This window comes from Pongo abelii, chromosome 15, assembly GCF_028885655.2.
Source record: "Pongo abelii isolate AG06213 chromosome 15, NHGRI_mPonAbe1-v2.0_pri, whole genome shotgun sequence".
Taxonomy (NCBI): Eukaryota; Metazoa; Chordata; class Mammalia; order Primates; family Hominidae; genus Pongo; species Pongo abelii.
In genome coordinates this window covers 97,196,674-97,215,038 of record NC_072000.2, presented here as the reverse complement: position 1 = coordinate 97,215,038, position 18,365 = coordinate 97,196,674, and the positions used below count along the sequence as shown (strand labels likewise).

The window sequence follows — 18,365 nt, the reverse complement described above, 5'->3', positions numbered from 1 at the left end:
AGCCTGGACAACATGGCAAAACCCCATCTCTAATAAAAATATACAAAAATTAGTTGGGCATGGTGGCAGACACCTGTAATCCCAGCTACTTAGGAGGCTGAGGCAGGGAGAATTGCTTGAACCCGGGAGGCGGAGGTCGTGGTGAGCTGAGATCATGCCCCTGCACTCCAGACTGGGCGACAGAACGGGACTCCGTCCCCCGCCCACCAAAAAAAGAAGTATGTAAGTTCAGAATCATTTAATTCATGTTCTTCTCATTCAGGAAAGAATAGGAATACAGTAGCAGCCTCAACGTGTGCAGAACAGCCACTAAGACACCCTTCTCAGGTATTTCTTTTTTCTGGCCAATTAGAGCCTGAAGTCCCTTAGGTCTTTAGTCCTTAACTACCCCTTAGGCTTTACCAGTCTTTTCCTTCTACTTCCTACCAGACCAAGACATGCGTACCAGCCTTTTCCAACACTCAGATGCCTCTTGCACCAGGGAGCTGGAGTCCAGCAAGACATATTTAAGTAGCTTCCACTTCCCTGCCCCACAGGGTGAGATGGGTCTTAGTTTTAAGGTAAAGCTGAACTGCCCTGACCAGACATTCTATTACCTCATTTACAGAGCTAACAGGGAAAGCCTATTTCCACCATATTTTAGTAAAATCCACGCTTTTTCTTTGAAGTTTTTGTTCCATAGCAATAAATATGGCATTTTATTTATTTATTTTTTTTTAAATACGTTACCCAGGCTGGTTTCAAATTCCTGAGCTCAAGCAATCCTCCCACCTCAGCCTCCCAAAGTGCTAGGATTACAAGTGTGAGCCAGCACGCCTGGCCCAAAATGGTATTTTTCAGTAAGCACAAAGTCTAGAGAAAGGGAAATTTTAGAATAATCTTATTTTCCAATTGACACCTATAAATAAAAAGCAGTATAAGAGCTCTGATAATATGTATGTGTAAATATATGCATACAATTTACAATGTCTTTAAATAAATATATTGATTTGAGAAGGAAAAAAATTCCACTCTCATGCAACCCCTTTAATTAGGTCAAGAAAGTTTTGTGTCATCTGAGGATAAGTGAAGGGTAGCACTTTAAAAAACTGCCTAGTTTGTTAGTAGTCAAGGTTCCTGAAACTGAAACCCAATATTTAAGTAACTGCAGAAAAACAATCCCGGAAGCACACTGTCAAACTATTTTCAAAGCCAAGAATGTGTAAAGACTGAACAAAGGACTTAGAGACATCTCAACAAAAGCCAGGAGGACATCCACGGAGATGGAAAGTCTGGCAATACCTGATGATGGAGCATGTGCTGTTTTCTGTTTGAAGTTTGTAACCTGGTTTTAATCATTTTCCAGAAATATTTCCAAATTAGAAGAGAGGGGGAAAAAAAAACCAAACCTTTAAAATATAATAACAAGGCCAGGCGTGGTGGCTCACTCCTGTAATCCCAGCACTTTTGGAGGCCGAGGTGGGCAGATGACCTGAGGCTAGGAGTTGGAGACCAGCCTGGTGAAACCCCATCTCTACTAAAAATATAAAAATTAGCTGAGCGTGGTAGTGCATGCCTGTAATCCCAGCTACTCAGGAGGCTGAGGCAGGAGAATTGCTTGAACCCAGGAGGTGGAAGGTGCAGTGAGCCAAGATCGCATCACTGCACTCCAGCCTGGATAGTGTGGGACTCTGTCTCAAAAATAAAATAAAATATATTCACAAGACTAAACTGTTACTTTATTCTGTTTGAGAGCAGCCCTGACTTAACAGCTTAGACAGTGATGGGCTATCACACCAGAGTAAGACTGTGCCCTAAGTCCTAGACAGACTTAAGTCATATGCCTCTACCTCCAATCCCAACATCTGCTCTCATATGATGGGGAACTTTCTGCATTTTTCACCCATGCCAAGTTGAAAAAAAAGGCGCAAACACACCTAAGATGACCTTTAAAACTTCATTTTCTGATGAAAAATAAGAAACATACACATCTAATAGTGTACCAGAACTTCTGAAGAATTTATAGGGCTTCTATGTCAATTAAAGTCATGATGGAGACACATTTAAAGAGTAGAAACTTCAGTCAGGCTTTCGGTGAGGCACCAAGCAGACTGCTTCCAAGATGTTCCCCCTGACAGGAAGGACTATACCCTTGCACAGCCCAAGATCCACATATATTAATTACCTATGAAGAGAGTAGCCGGGTGACAGAACTTAATAATTCAGACATGTAGGGCCAGGTACAGTGGATTATGCCTGTAATTCCCACACCTTAGGAGGCTGAGGTGGGAGGACTGCTTGAGGCGAGGAGTTTGAGACCAATCTGGGTAACATAGTGAGACCCTGTCTCTACAAAAAAAAAAAAAAAAAAAAAAAGAAAGAAAAAAAATTAGCCAGGTGTGGTGGTGCATGCCTGTAGTCACGGTTCCTTGTGAGCCTGAGGTGGGAGGACTGCCTAAGCAGGAGTTTGCAGCTGCAGTGGGCTATGATGGTGCCCCTGCACTCTGGCCTGGGTGCCAGAGCAAGACCGCATTTCTAAAAATTAAAAAAGAGAAAGTTTAAATCAAGTTGGAGGGTGTATTGATATAAAAATTAACTCAACATGGATTGTAAACTTAAATGGAAAGCCTAAAAGTATAAAATTTCTAGATGAAATGATAGGAGAAAATCTTCATAACCTTGGGTTAGGCAAAGGTTTCTTTGATAGGAACACAAAGTATGAACAAGAAAATTTAAAAACTGACAAATTGGACACCTCAAAATTTAAAACTGCTCTTTGCTGGGTGTGGTAGCTCAAGTCTGTAATCCCAGCTACTCGGAAGGCTAAGACAGGAGGATAGCTTGAGTCCAAGAGTTCGAGGCTGCAGCTAGCTACGACTGTGCCACTGAACTCCAGCCTGGGTGACAGAGTAAGACCCTGTCTCTTTAAAAAATAAAAAAAACATGAAGATGAAAATGAAAGTCAAAACAGATAATACACTGGACCCAATGTAAAAGAGATAATACAATGGACATTTTGAAAGAAAATGTCTCATTTCGAATAATATCTCTGCACTAGAGTACCTTAAAAAAGCATAGGTTGCTAAGGCAGGTTTGATTCCTAAACGCTACAAGCAGGGGTTATGCGTATCACGAGCTAACTCAATGTACAGGCTGGAGAAAAGGAAAAAGGGAGGAGGAAGGCAATGAGTGAGTAAGAATCCAAGGAAGACAGCACAGGGAGATGGAAAGGGGAAGACAGGAGCATCCATTGGGAAGAAGTGGCAAACACTAAGAATTACTTACAAGTGACTTCAGCTGCTTTCTGTCTGGCTCTACTCACTAAAGTCCATCTGGAAAGGTCTTGTTTAATGGGGATGAAAAACCATTATTTTAGAAAAGAAAAATGCATATTTTTCTTTTATTTATGTATTTATAAAAAGATTTACACCAATCAGGCCTGTAACATGTACAAAGTAAATCTCTCTTTGCAAAGTTAAATATATGAAAATCCAAAAGCAGACTGAATTATAAAAAAAAAAAACTTTTTATTTTTGTCACTAAATACAATTAGTTTCCCTGATTATAACCCATAATCAATTTCACCTAACATACAGATGGTCTGTGCAGAGGCGAACAACCCCAGTGTCTTTCTCTACATACATATTAGGACCACTAAACTCAGAAAAAGCAGAGCTGAGCTTGTTAAATTATTGTCTGTTTTAGAAACTCTTACCATTTAAAGGAAATTGGAAGATTTAGGTAGAATACTTGTATAATAACTTAAAAAGTTAAAAGCTTGTAGTGATAAAATAATCTTGTGCACTGTTCTCAGAAATTTTAGGCAATTGGCCTTCTTGCAGATCCCAAGTCTAGAAAAAGACAACCAATCACTGCAACAACTGGGCTTGGTTCATTTGCCATATGGTTGGTCGTGGTGCATTTCTGGTGTGTAAGTCAACAGAACAATCATGACCCAGAGGTGAAGCAAAGCCTAGAGAAAGAAAAAGCAATTTGTGGATTAGCCAATAAACCAATCTTTACCAAAGGCCTACTGGACACTGAGGGCAGGCACTATGTCTTACCTGCCTCTGTATCCCCTATGGGACACATGAAGGAATGAATGAAACAACTAAATGAGCTCAGTGTAATGGAAGGTAATAAAGACTTGCTACTCCTACAGAATTCAGTTGAGAGGAGTCAGCTCTGAACTTCAACACATTCACAATATGCACGTGTATGCAAAATAATCAGGTGATTATAATGCAGAGTGATTAAAACTGCTAGATACACATGAAGTTGGTTAGAAAACACTTTTAAAACAGTTATAGTTGGTATTTTGAAAGAGTGTTTAACCAACGTTCGGTGAAGAAGAGATGGGAAAATATTCTAGACAGGAATAATGTGTCAGGTTTCAGAGGCTGACGTAGGGCCCAGAACACGATTCATAGTGACAAATTTAATTCCCTCATGGTAGTACCGAAATGATACGAGATTCCATCACTAAGTGCCTCACCACTTTGTCGTGGGCCAGAAATCACATCTCATGGGCACCATCTCATGACAGTGCCCGTGTTACTCATAATCACTAACACCTGGGAAATCAACCCCTCTGGGACATATTCTGAATGCTTTCTGATGCCATTCAATTTTTTTTTGTACTCCCCACGCTTTCCTTCTTAAAAACTTGTTATTATGCCAGGTGCAGTGGCTCACACCTGTAATCCCAGCACTTTGGGAGGCCGAAGAGGGCGGATTACTCGAGGTCAGGAGTTCAAGACCAGCTTGGCCAACATAGTGAAAACCCATCTCCTAAACATAGAAAAATTCGCTGGGTGCAGTGGCATGTGCCTGTAGCCCCAGGTACTCGGGAGGCTGAGGCAGGAGAATCGCTTGAACCTGGGAGGCGGAGAATGCAGTGAGCCAAGATCATGCCACTGCACTCCAGCCTGGGTGACAGAGCGAGTGAGACTCAGTCTCAGAAAAAAAAAAACAAAAACAAAGCACAACACAAAACCTGTATTTAAAGGAATAACTCTTCCCTCTAGTGGATCACAGAGAAATTTCTTTTCTTTAAAAGAAATTTTAAAGAAATTTCTTTTCAAGAAAACAGCCCATCTTAATTCAACTCAACTACTTTTAGACATACCCACTCCAAATAGTTAGCAGCCTTTTTAGGCACACAGTACACGCGAAATGGCATCCCAAACTACCGTAACCATTTTACTAGAAGTAAGAAATCTGGGAGAAAGTAAATCAGCCTTGAGGTTCTTTTAGAAAATAAAGCAAAACACATGAAAACAATTAAAGCAACTTTACAATGTCAAGATAAAAAATTGTTTTGTATTCAAATTGTTTTTATCATTAGAAGGGCTTTAAAATGGAGGTAACTATTAGACTGCGTTTAATTTTATTTGTAGGAAAAGCCTTTGAGGAATTTATATTCTAGACATAATGAATTGTCAATTTATACTCTACCAAAAGAAATCTTAATTACTAAAACTGAGTTCTCTCTTTCCAAACTGTCTGCTGGCTGGGTGCGTTGGCGCATTCCTGAAATCCCAGCACTTTGAGAGGCCAAGGTGGGAGGATCACTCGAGCCCAGAAGTTTGAGACCATCCCGGGCAATATGGTGAAACCCTGTCTGTACAAAAAATACAAAAATTAGCTGGGCATGGTGGTGCATGCCTGTAGTCCCAGCTACTTGGGCGGCAAAGGTGGGAGGATGGCTTGAGCCTGGGAGGTAGAGGCTGCAGTGAGCCAAGATTGCACCACTGCACTCCAGCCTCGGCAAAAGAGCCAGACCCTGTTTCAAAAAAAACAAAAAAAAAAATTGATTGATTGCTAAAACATCAATAAGATCAGTAGCCAAAACAAACAAACAAACAAAAAAACTAGTCAAAAATTAAGTGCAGCATTGTTTTTTCAAACAAGCTTACTTACCATATATATAATTACAAAAACTCGCGCTATGGGGTATCTTCGGAGAAAAATTCCCAGGCGAATACTGTGCAGACACAGGTGTGGGGGAGAGAGGAGAGAGGAGAAGAGAGTCACAGTCAAAACAAATCTTCTTGTGGTAATATCTAATGATGCTGATAAATTTCACTCATTTAAACTATTTATGTGGCTACCACAGAAGAACAATTTTTATAGCAGACTGTTAAATGATTACTTGAAATAATAATATAAAAATGTCATAGAGGTAAACAAATGCTTTTATCATTATTTGGGGCTTGGCTGTTAAACTTCAGCACAGGTATTTCTCTTACTTCTACAGCCACAATTGTAGGAGGCCAACTTGATCCCTCTCTAAATCTTTTTTTTTTTTTTTGAGACGGAGTTTCTCTCTTGTCGCCCAGGCTGGAGCGCAATGGCACGATCTCCGCCCACAGCAACCTCTGCTTCCTGGATTCAAGCAATTCTCCAGCTTCAGCCTCCTGAGTAGCTGGGATTACAGGCGCGCCACTACCACCACGCCTGGCTAATTTTTTTGTATTTTTAGCAGAGACAGGGTTTCGCCATGTTGGCCAGGCTGATTTCAAACTCCTGACCTCAGGTGATCCGCCTGCCTCAGCCTCCCAAAGTGCTGGGATTACAGGTATGAGCCACCATGCCCGGCCTAAATCTTTTTTAGCAGAATTAAAGAAGTTACAAAAGATAAGGTGAGTGTCAACTATGTGACTGGGGAAAAAAGAGTCTGGTTGGCATTAACCTGCAAATAGCTAATCCCGAAGCTTTTGTATAGATACATGCTTCTAAAAGGTACAAAGCTATAAACTCATGCATTTGAATAAATAGTGTGGAAGCAATATGATGTCCAGATCTATTACGCCTCTGCAACATTTTTTTCCCTATCAAGACAGATACATGCAGAAGCAATACCCCTTTCTGCTTCTTTCATTGCCACTAGCACAATGTCTTGCACATAGGTTCTCTAACAACTATGTATGTTGAATAAATGAATAGTTGAACTAGATGTGCTTAATTTGGACATAATGGCTATGGCATCCTAGTTCTGAGGCTTCCGTCATCTTGGTATATCATTCTTATTTTTAATACAATAGCTCAATTCTGACACAAAAAGGTACAAAAACATTATTATGCCACAAATCATTAAAACTTTTCATTATAAACACTACAAAGAAAAAGTGTACAGTAGGTTATTTAGACAAGAACCTTATCAATGCTATATGTAAACTATTAAAATTTTTTTTGATACGGCAGATGTCAGCTAATATAAAAAATTTACATATACATAAACAAATTTTGTTATTTATATAAAATATATAATACAATGAGTGCTGTTCAGTTATATATAGTAGCATCTTTTATTCTAATAGCATGATAAAATTCTGGGATAAAACATTCAAATGGATACTTTTACATGAAGTAGAGGCCTTCTCAATAAAATTTAATGAAGTTTTTAAAAATATAATTTATTATAGAAAGAAGAGATACAGTCAGGATTAATCATCTTCAATAAAATGTAGGCATTGGCAGACCTCTTGACATAATTTTATGACATGATATTTCAAATATTATGAAAGAAGTCACTGTGAAAGTGTAATATAACTGTAAAATAAATAAAAGTGTGTATAAGTGTAAAATATCATGATAGGAGTAAGTCACTTTAAATATAGATTCTGCCTGATGGGAGTCACTGTGATTGAAACCCTGAAAAACGTAAAAACAGCTGATGGTCCATCACTCATCCCTACTGGCATTGCTTACCTAAACTGATCAATTGAACTAGCAGCTTTGCGAACTTTTCCATACATTCCTGCCAGATTAGTTTCTGTGTCATTAAAAAGAACAGGAACATTTCGCAGACGAGTGCCTGTTTAAATAAGAAAATAAATTAGTGTACTGACATAAAAATTAACTATGACAATTATAATTGGAAATACACTGTATTACATGTGGAAGGAATTTTCAAGGGCAACTTTCTAAGCATCACCCCAAAGTAGATGAAACTATAAAGAAAGGACAGGTAAATTTGATGACATAAATGTTTAAATATCCATATCCACAACAAGAAAAAATTTTAAAATAAGAAAATGATTTTAGCAAAAATTAAGAAATTTACAAATACTAAGCGTTGACAAGAGTCAATATTAATGGGCCCTTTGTTCCTATGCGAGGAGGAGGGAGGCCGGGTGTTCTTTCTATGAGGCAGAGGACTCCCAAATGTATACTCCAGCCCAGAGGCTTCATCCCCTGCCAGACTCATCCAACTGCCTTTTCGCTTCCATCCAGATGTCTAATGGGCACCCCAAAGCCTGCCTAACACTACAATTCGGAGTTCTTGCCCTTGCTGTCAACCTGCCTCAGCTGCCATTTCCCTGTCTCAGGACATCACAATTCCAATCCTTCCATCTGCTCAGGCCAAAACTCTTGACTCCCTTCTCTCAAACTCCGTATCTCATCTGCCAGCATATTCTGTCAGCTTACCTTTAAAATAAATTCTCAATCCACCCTCACAACCCCACTCAGTTCTAGACTACCATCTCTCACATGGATTAATGCAATGGCTACCCACCCACCTCCGGCCTCCTCTCGCCCTGTCTCCCTGCTTCCACTTTTAGCCCTGTGCAGTCTATTCTTGACACGGCAGTCAGAGGCAGCCTATTAAAGTGCAAGTCTGATCAGTCCCCCCTCAAGATCCTTCAATGGCTTCCTACCTCATTCAGACTAAAAGTCCCCATACAGGCCTCAACGGCCTACTCTAAGCTCTCTGGATTCATCTTACACAAGTGTCTTCTTCACTCAGTCTATTCCAGAGGCCCTGGCCTCCTTGCTGTTCCTGAAACATGCCAGGAACATGCCTGCCTCAAGGCCTTTGTGCCTGCTCTTCTTTCTGCCTGGAACACTTTTTTTCTATGCCTCCTCATTGTTCACTATCTTACCTCCTTTGGGACTTTAAAGAAGTGACACTTTTCAATGAGGTCTTCCTGATCACCCTTTTTAAATTACAGTGCCATCCCCTTACCTGGCACCCAGTATCTCTTAAACAATTGTTTTTTATTAAAAGAAATAATTTAAAGCCAAAGAACTAAGAAATTTGCTGAATGACAATTTGTAGACTTTACAAAGTTCCAAGATTAAAAATCTGATCTGTTGATGCTTATACTATCTTACACATTATTTTTTAATTACGTATGTTGGGAATCTATAGATTTCTTTAGATACGGTTATGTGAACTATGTATTAGCTCTAATACCCATAACTATTTACTGGAAGATTATTAAAGCAAATCTTGTTTCAAGTGTCCTGAAAGCTCCTCTCTACTGAACTCCTCGCCTTGTCAGCATCATCTTGTTAAGTGTCTCAGACATTTCAATATAATTATCAATCCTCAGACTACTTTCCCCAAGTCTAATACCGGTGAGGACTATTAATTGGTCCATTATCCGGTTCACTAACAACAATACTAAACAGTACATGGCCCAGGTCTCATATCAGAAAATTGAGTCCTTCACTGGATGAAGTTTCTTTCAAATAAAAATGGTCTTTCTATAACTTTTCAAAACCATGTTTGAATGAAATGTTCTTTTGAGATTCCTTTTTTGATTACCTTCACCATTGTCAATTCCAGACATATTAATCGAAGACCCGTTACTACTACTTCCAGAGGTGGAGTTCATCTGCTGTTCGAGGCGCTCCAGTTGAAAGACCAGGGAGTTCTTTTCTGTGCTGAGACTCTCCAGCATGGTCTGTTTCTGGATGAGAGTCTCTGTTAGCTGATGGAGTCGATTTTCTAACTCAGACTGACTGCTATTGCTTAAAGTTTTATTGGTAAGCTGAAAGAGAAAGTGTTCACAAAATTCTTACATAAAATGAAAGTCATACAATACAGAAATCACACTACTACATTTTCATAGGTAAATTGTGACATTCATTGATTTCTCAAAACTCTATACTGACTCAATGTCTACAGAAGTGCTTTTCAAAAACTGGGGTCATGAAATCAATTTGGTGGGTCAAAATCAGCATTTTAAAAAATGTAATAGAATAGAATGGGACATATTCTGATATTTATGTCACACATAGTATATAAAAGTATAATTCTGTGAAACTCCTGTTTCGGTTTTGTACATGTAAGTGCATGTGAGTATTGAGACACGATGTAAACTGTTTTTCTTACTGAGGCATCATGGTCAAAATATTTCAAGGCATGGGTTTAGAGGACACAATCCACACCTTTCAACGGGGATTCAAAAGCCTCCGTCATTCAACAGTTATGGTGCAGCGCAAAGATCACACTCTGAGGTTTTCATCTCTGTTCTGCAATTTTCAAGCTATTTGACTTCGGATTAATTGCTATACTTCTCTGAATCTGTTTCCTCATCTGTAAGTGAAGATGACAGCACCTGTTGCACATGGTATTTAGGGATAGTAAATGATAGTTGTCCTAGGAGACTCTGGCTGAAAGTTGATACTTAACGACTTCCTTCTTTCCATCTTCCATCTGGTCTTGTCTGTCTCCATCTCCCTCTACTCTCATTCGGCCTTGGCTATGCCGGCCACGCTTCCTCTGTTTGGAAACTCAGTCCCCTTCTCTTATCTAGGCTCAACCTGCCTTTCTTTCTTATAAATCCCTTACAGCACTCCCCACAAATTAAGTACACCACAACAAATAACTACCAGATGGAATTATATTGACTATAAACTAAGGTTTACTACTTAAAAAAGAATGCTCTATTTTAAGATTGCACTGTGATCCCCTAATCAACATACTTCATACTCTTTGTTGAAGTCCTCTCTAATCACTCTAGCCCAGGTTAATCTTAGCCTTCTTGGTAAATGTCTTGGTATTTATCAGTCACTCCGATAACGCTGTTTTATGGGAGTCAATTTTGCCTCCTCAATGAAACTGTAAGTCAGCTTCATGAGGGCAAGAATCATTGTCTACATCAATACAGTTTTGAAAAAAGTTTGATCTAAGTTTAAAACCCCAGCTCTGACATTTCCTAGCTACAGTATCTCGGGAAAGCTATTAAATCTGAGCCTGTTTCCTTGTTCATAGGATACAATGCTTACTTAAATTAACATATAAAACACCTAATATGGTACCTGTCATATGGTAGGCACTTAAAAAATTAGCTTCCTTTCTTATGAATCCTTTACAGCACTCCCCACAAATTAAGCACACAACAAATAACTACCAGATGGAATTTTATTGAGTATAAACTAAGCTTTACTATTTTTAAAAGAATGCTCAATTTTAAGATTGTACTATGATCCCCTAATCAACATACTTCAAGATTTTTTAATCAAGGTAAAATCTATATAGTGAAATACCCAGGTATTAAGCATAAAACGAATTGTGACAAATGTTTGACGGTATAGCCAACATCCAGATCAAAACAAAGAATGTTTCCATCACCCTAGACAATCACTATTCTGATTTCTATTACCAGGATTTAGTTTTGCCTATTCTTGAATTTCCTGAGTGGAATCACACAGTATGAATCCTTTTGCATATGGCTTAAAAAAAAAAAATTCATCTGAGTTGTTGGTTTGCCGAATGGTTTGCAATTTGTTTATCCATTACCTGCTGATGGACATTTGGGTTGTTTCCAATTTACGCTATTTATGAACAAGCATGTTATAAATATTCATGTACAAGTCTTCTAGTGGTCATATGTCTTCATTTACACTGGGTAAATATCTAAAGTCACAGGTTAGATGTATGTTAGCCTTATCAGAAACAGCCAGTTTTCCAAAGTGGTTGTGCTGCTGTGCACTTCCACCAGCAGTGGGTGCGAGTTCCAGCTGCACCACATCCTCACCAACACATGCTACTGCCAATCTTTCCCATTTCAGCCATTCTAGTGGGTGTGTGGTAGTATACCTTAGTGATGACTCTGAGCACCTATTCACATGCTTATTTCATCATTCATATACAGGCACACCTCAGAGATAATATGGGTTTGGTCCACTGGAATAAAGTGAATATTGCAATAAAGTCAGTCACACAAATTTTTTGGTTCCTCAGTGCATATAGAAGTTATATTTACGTCAGGTGTGGTGACACACGTGTGTAATTCCAGCACTTTGGGAGGTCAAGGTAGGAGGATTGCCTGAGCCCAGGAGTTCAAAACCAGCTTGGGCAACATAATAAGACCCCACCTCTACAAAAAATTTACAAATTAGCTGAGTGTGGTGGTACATGCCTGTAGTCCCAGCCACTTGGGGGGCTGAGGTGGGAGGACCACTAGAGCCTGGGAGGTCGAGGCTGCAGTGAGCTGTGATCGCGCCACTGCACTCCAGCCCGGGTGACAGAGCAATATCCTGTCTCCCAAAAACAACAACAACAAAAAGCTGTATTTACAATATATTGTAGTCTATTAACAGTGCAGTAGCATTATGTCTAAAATAACAATGTGCATACTTTAAATCAGGGATGTCTAATCTTTTGACTTTCCTGGGCCACACTGGAAGAATTATCTTGGGCCACACATAAAATACACTAACACTAATGATAGCTGATAAGCTAAAAAAAAAAAAAAAAAAAAAAAAATACCACAGTCACAAAAAAAAATCTCCTAATGATTTAAGTTTACGAATTCTGTGTTGGGTTGACTATGGGTTGGACAAGCTTGCTTTTGTTTTTGAGACGGAGTTTGCTCTGCCGCCCAGACTGGAGTGCAAATGGTGTGATCTCACCTCACTGCAACCTCTGCCTCCCAGGTTTAAGCTATTCTCCTGCCTCAGCCTCCTGAATAGCTGGGATCACAGGTGCCTGCCACCACGCTCGGCTAATTTTGTATTTTTAGTAGAGACGGGGTTTCACCATGTTGGTCAGGCTGGTCTCAAACTCCTGACCTCAGATGATCCACCTGCCTCGGCCTCCCAAAGTGGTGGGCTTACAGGCGTGAACCACCACGCCCGGCCCAAGCTTGCTTTAAATAAACATGCTAACCATCATTTGAGCCTTCAGTGAGTCCTAATCTTTTTGTTGGTGGAGAGTCTTGCCTTGATGTTGATGGCTGCTGACTGATCAGAATGGTGGCTGCTGAGGGCTGGGGTGGATGTGGCAATTTCTTAAAATAAGATAACAACAAAGTTTGTCACATTGATGGGTTCTTCCCTTCATGAAAGATTTCCCAGTAGCATGTAATGATGTTTGATTGCATTTTACTCACATCAGAACATCTTTCAAAACTGGAGTCAATCCTTCAACACTCTGCCAGTGCTTCATCAACTAAGTTAATGTAGTATTCTAAATTCTTTGTTGTCATTTCAACAATGTTCACAGCATCTTCACCAAAAGTGGATTCCATCTTAAGAAATCACTTTCTTAGCTCATCGGTAACAAGCAACTCATCTGTTTAAGTTTTATTATGAGATTGCAGCAATTTAGCCACATCTTCAGGCTCCATTTCTAATTCTAGTTCTCTTGCTATTTCTACCACATGTTTAATTACTTCTTTCAGTGAAGTCTTGAACTCCTCAAAGCCATCCTTGAGGGTTGGAATCAGCTTCTTCCACACTCCTGTTAATGTTGATATTTTGGCCTCCTCCCATGAATCACAAATGTTCTTAATGGCATCTAGTATAGTGAATCTTTCCCAGAAGGTTCTCAATTGATTGTGCCTCAAGATCCAACTAAGGAATCTATGGCAGCAATAGCCTTATAAAAAGTATGTCTTAAGTGATAAGACTCGCCAGGCACAGTGGCTCACTCCTGTAATCTCAGCACTCTGGAAGGCTGAGAGGGGAGGATTACTTGAGCCTAGGAGTTTGAGACCAGCCTGGGGAACATAGTGAGACCTCATTTCTACAAAAAATAAACAAAAGTAGCCAGGCGTGGTAGCTTGCACTTGTAATCCCAGCCACTCGGGAAGCTGAGGTGGGAGGATCGCTTGAGCCCAGGAGGTGGAGGTTGCAGTGAGCCAAAATCACACCACTGCACTCCAGCCTGGGTGACAGAGTGGGACCTTGTCTCAAAAATAAATTAACTGGCTAGGTGCAGTGGCTCATGCGTGTAATCTCAGCACTTTGGGAGGCTGACGCAGGTGGATTGCTTGAGGCCAGGAGTTGGAGACCAACCCGGCCAACATGGCAAAACCCCGTCTCTACCAAAAATACAAAAATTAGCCCAGTGTGCTGACATGCACCTGTAATCCCAGTTACTTGGGAGACTGAGGCACAAGAACTGCTTGAACCCAAGAGGCAGAGGTTGCAGTGAGCTGAGATCAGGCCACTGCACTCCAGTCTGGGCAACAGAATCAGGCTCTGTCTCAAAAAATAAAAATAAATTAATTAATTTAATTAAATAATGAGACTTGAAAGTCAAAATTATACCTTGGGCTGCCGAATGGATATTGTATTGGCAGGTATGATTTCATAAACAATGGATGAAACAAAAATGTTTTCATAAACAACACTAATCTCCTTGTACAGCTCTATTAGAGTTCTTGGGTGACCAGGAATGTTGTCAATAAGCAGTAATATTTTAAAAGGAATCTTTTATTCTGAGCAGTAGGTCTCAACAGTGAGCTTAAAATACTCAGTAAACCATGCTGTGAACAGATGTGCTGTCATCTAGGCTTTGTTGTTCCCTTTACAGAGCACAAGCAGCACAGATTTAGCATCATTCTTAAGGGTCTTAGGATTTCCAGAATTGTAAATGAGCACTGGCTTTAACTTAAAGTCACCAGCAGCATTAGCCCCTAACAAGAGAGTCAGCCCATCCTTTGAAGCTTTGAATCCAGGCAGTGACTTCTCCTCTCCTGGAGAAGGAGCTATGGAAGTCCTAGATAGCATTTTCTTCCAATAGAAGGCTGTTTCATCTACACTGAAAATCTGTTGTTTAGTGCAGCCATTTTCATCAATGATCTTGGCTAGATCTCCCAGATAACTTGCAGCAGTTTCTCCATTAGCACTTGCTGCTTCACTTTGCATTTTTACATTTGGGAGATGGCTTCTTCCCTTACACCTCATAAACCAAACCTCTGCTAGCTTCAAACTTCTCTTCTGCAGCTTCCTCACCTCTCTTAGCCTTCATAGAACTGAAGAGAGTTAGAGCCTTGCTCTGGATTAGGCTTCGGCTTAAAAGAATGTTCTGGCTGGTTTGATCTATCCAGACCACTCAAACTTTCTCCTTGTCAGCAATAAGGCTGTTTGGCTTTCTTATCATTCGTATGTTCACTAGAGTAGCATTTTTAATTTCTTTCAAGAAGTTTTCCTTTGCATTTAAAACTTGGCTGACTGGTGCAATAGGCCTAGTTTTTGGCCTATCTTGCCTTTTGACATGCCTTCTTCACTAAGCTTAATCATTTCTTGCTTTTCACTTAATGTGAGAGACATCTGACTCTTCCTTTCACTTGAACACCTAGAGGCCATTAATTGGCCTGATTTCAATATTGCTGTGTCTTAAAGACTAGAAAGGCCTGAGGAGAGGGAAAGAGATGTGGGAATGGCCAGCTGATGGAGCTGTCAGAACACACACATTTATGGATTAAGTTCAAGGTCTTATGTGGGTGCAGTTTGTGTGCCCCCAAAACAATTACAATAGTTATATAAAAGGTCACTGATTACAGATCACCACAGATATAATAAAAAAATCAGAAATATTGTGAGAATTACCAAAATGTGACACAGACATGAAGTGAGCACATGCTGTTGGAAAAATGGTGTGGACAGACTTGCTTGATGCAGGGCTGTCACAAACTTTCAATTTGGTAAAAATGTAGTATCTGCAAACTGCAATAAAGAGAAATGCAATAAAACAAGGTGTGCTTTTTTCTTCTTTTTGGAAGGATCTATTCAAGTCTTTTACCTATTTAAAAGAAATGGCTGTGCACCTTATTACTAAGAGTTCTTATCCTGGTTATAAATCCTTTATCAGATATATATATACACAGAGAGAGAGAGAGAGTAAATATTATTTCCCAATCTGTGGCTTACCTGTTTTTATTTTTATAGTCTCTTTTGATAAGAAGAAAATTTTAATTTTTATGAATAGCAATTTATCATTTTCTTCTACAGTTAGTGCTTTTTGTATCTTCTCTAAGAAATCTGTCAGCCTCCAAATTGCAAAAAGATTCTCCTATACTTTCTCCTAGAAGCTTTATAGCTTAGGCTTAGCGTCATCTCAAATTAATTTTTGGTAACTTTGCAAGTCTAATTAGGGGATAAAAATAAAGGTTCATTTTTTTTCTCTGTATGTTTTCATCTACTCCCATGCAATAATTTTCTTTTTTTTCTCTTTTCTTTTTTTTTTTTTTTGAGATAGAGTCTGGCTCTGTCTCCCAGACTGGAGTGCAGTGGCACAATCTTGGCTCACTGCAACCTCTGCCTTCTGGGTTCAAGTGATTCTCCTGTCTCAGTCTCTTAAGTAGCTGGTATTACAGGTCTGCACCACCATGCCCAGCTAATTTTTTTGTATTTTCAGTAGAGACAGGGTTTTGCTATGTTGGCCTGGCTGGTCTTGAACTCCTGGCCTCAAGTGATCTGCCCACCTTGGCCTCCCAAAGTGCTGGGATTACAGGCGTGAAAAATGAAAAAACATTCAAACTGGCAACCTATTTTTTTAACCTACATGCAGAAAGCCCAAAAATAATAAGATAATTCTTTATTGTTCATTCAGAATAAATCTTAACTCACTCCAATTGTGTGATTTTTTTTTTTTTTTTTGGCAATGTATTAAGATGCTGATCTCTTTTCAAATTGTACAAGTCAACTTAATTCTACGGGACAAAGGTTTTGCTCTCTTCTAATTCGAGGAAAAACCTTTAAGAGAAATCCTTCTATGGTTAATTCTTTCCTTTTAAGAAACAAAGTCTCTCTCTGTTGCCCAACTAGAGTACAGTGGGGTGATCATAGCTCACTGCAGCCTTGAACTCCTAGGCTCATGTGATCCTTATGTCTTAGCCTCCCACGTAGCTGGGACTTACAGGTATGTGCCACCATGCACCTAATTAAAAATATTTTTTTAGTGATGAGGGTCTCGCTATGTTGCCCAGGCTGATCTTGAACTCCTGACCTCAAGTGATCTCCCTGCCTCAGCCTCCCAAGTAGTTAGGATTACAGGCATAAGCCACCCTATGGTTTTTTTTTTTTTTTTCAGACAGGGTCTCACTCTGTCACTCAAGGTGGAGTGTAGAGGTGCACTGAGAGCTCATGCGGCCTTGACCTCCCAGGCACAAGTGATCCTCCCATATCAGCCTCTGAGTAGCTAGGACTACAGGTGTGTGCCATCATGCCTAATTTTTTGATTTTTTGTAGAGACAAGGTCTCACTATATTGCCCAGGCTGGTCTCAAACTGCTGAACTGAAGCGGTCCTCCTGCCTCGGTCTCCCAAAGTGTTGGGATTTCAAGCATGAACCACCTCACCTGGCCTAATTCTTGATTAACAAAAATGGTGCAATACTTCAGATACAGTAGGTACTCAACAAATATTTAGCAAATATAGAACAAGGATTAAACCGATTGGTGGTTTTTGCTCCTTTTTTTGACTTTCTGCTAGCACATCATGTGACCATTTGTCAGTATTTCACAAAATAGGCAACGGAAGAAGGGAATGCTCAAATCAGTGAGCTGTTCTCAACTCTTACAAAAATTAAGACAAAATATTTCAAAACATTTAAAATTATGGACTACTATCAAGTCTGGAAACTTAAAAGACCAAAATTATTTGACTTTTCATAGTTCAAACTAAGCCATTAACTAACTAAAAAATAAAGAATCAATCTTTATGTAAATTATTTTAATGATTATTAAGTCCATTAAATCAATCGTCTAAGCCTAAGGAAGGAAAGGACAACTATGATTACAGGGAATGTGAAAGTGGGAGTCTATCAGCCAATGATAAAGGCTTTGGTAAGTCTGGGTGGTAGGCACATGAGTGTCATTATTTTCTGTATGTTTTACATTTTCAGGGTTAAAAAAATATCTTGGTGACTTTATGGAAGACTGATCAATCATTAATAGGAAGATTTATCATTAGATTTTTCTTAGGAAAATGAAATCACAATGATGAACCTGGCAATCAGCACAACCACACTGATGTCAAAAGGTCTGAAATTTCGGCGTAATTCTCATCTACTTGGTGACTTTGGCTACAAGATACTTCTATAAGAAGCAAATCACAGAACAGAGCAAACGTAGACTCAAATGGCATTAGATGAATTTTCTATACCAGGTTGAAAAGAACTTTTGTCACCACTGTTACAAAAGAACTCAGGTGAAAACACGGGGAAAGTTCTTACTGTGTCCTTTTTAAAAAAATGTAGCTTTTCCAGTGGCATCTTTTCACAAGTTGTGAATAGTGATTCATACCTGATTCCTGAGTTTTTGAATTTCTTCGTCTCGATCTTTAATTCTGCTTTGCAATGTGTTCTTTGTTCGATAAAGATCTTCTTCTATATAGTGGAACTCCTACAAAGTGAGGCAC

The 18,365-nt window shown here is 39.4% G+C and overlaps 1 protein-coding gene across 4 annotated transcripts in view; it reads right to left on the bottom strand.

Annotated features, from left to right (window-relative positions):
- Positions 1 to 3,349: 3,349 nt before the first annotated feature.
- GOLGA5 (golgin A5) overlaps positions 3,350 to 18,365 on the bottom strand; it is a 44,961-nt gene continuing 29,945 nt past the window's right edge. For 2 of the 4 annotated variants that reach the window (XM_002825044.6, XM_009249416.4), the window contains exons 9-13: positions 18,251 to 18,349; positions 9,536 to 9,761; positions 7,693 to 7,798; positions 5,902 to 5,965; positions 3,350 to 3,952 (exon numbers count right to left, since the gene is read on the bottom strand). In XM_002825044.6, the coding sequence (XP_002825090.3) occupies positions 3,872 to 3,952; positions 5,902 to 5,965; positions 7,693 to 7,798; positions 9,536 to 9,761; positions 18,251 to 18,349 (576 nt within the window). In that variant the 3' untranslated portion in view covers positions 3,350 to 3,871. The remainder of the gene's footprint in view (positions 3,953 to 5,901; positions 5,966 to 7,692; positions 7,799 to 9,535; positions 9,762 to 18,250; positions 18,350 to 18,365) is intronic. The other 2 variants (XM_024231900.3, XM_063715712.1) reach the window with 1 other exon arrangement.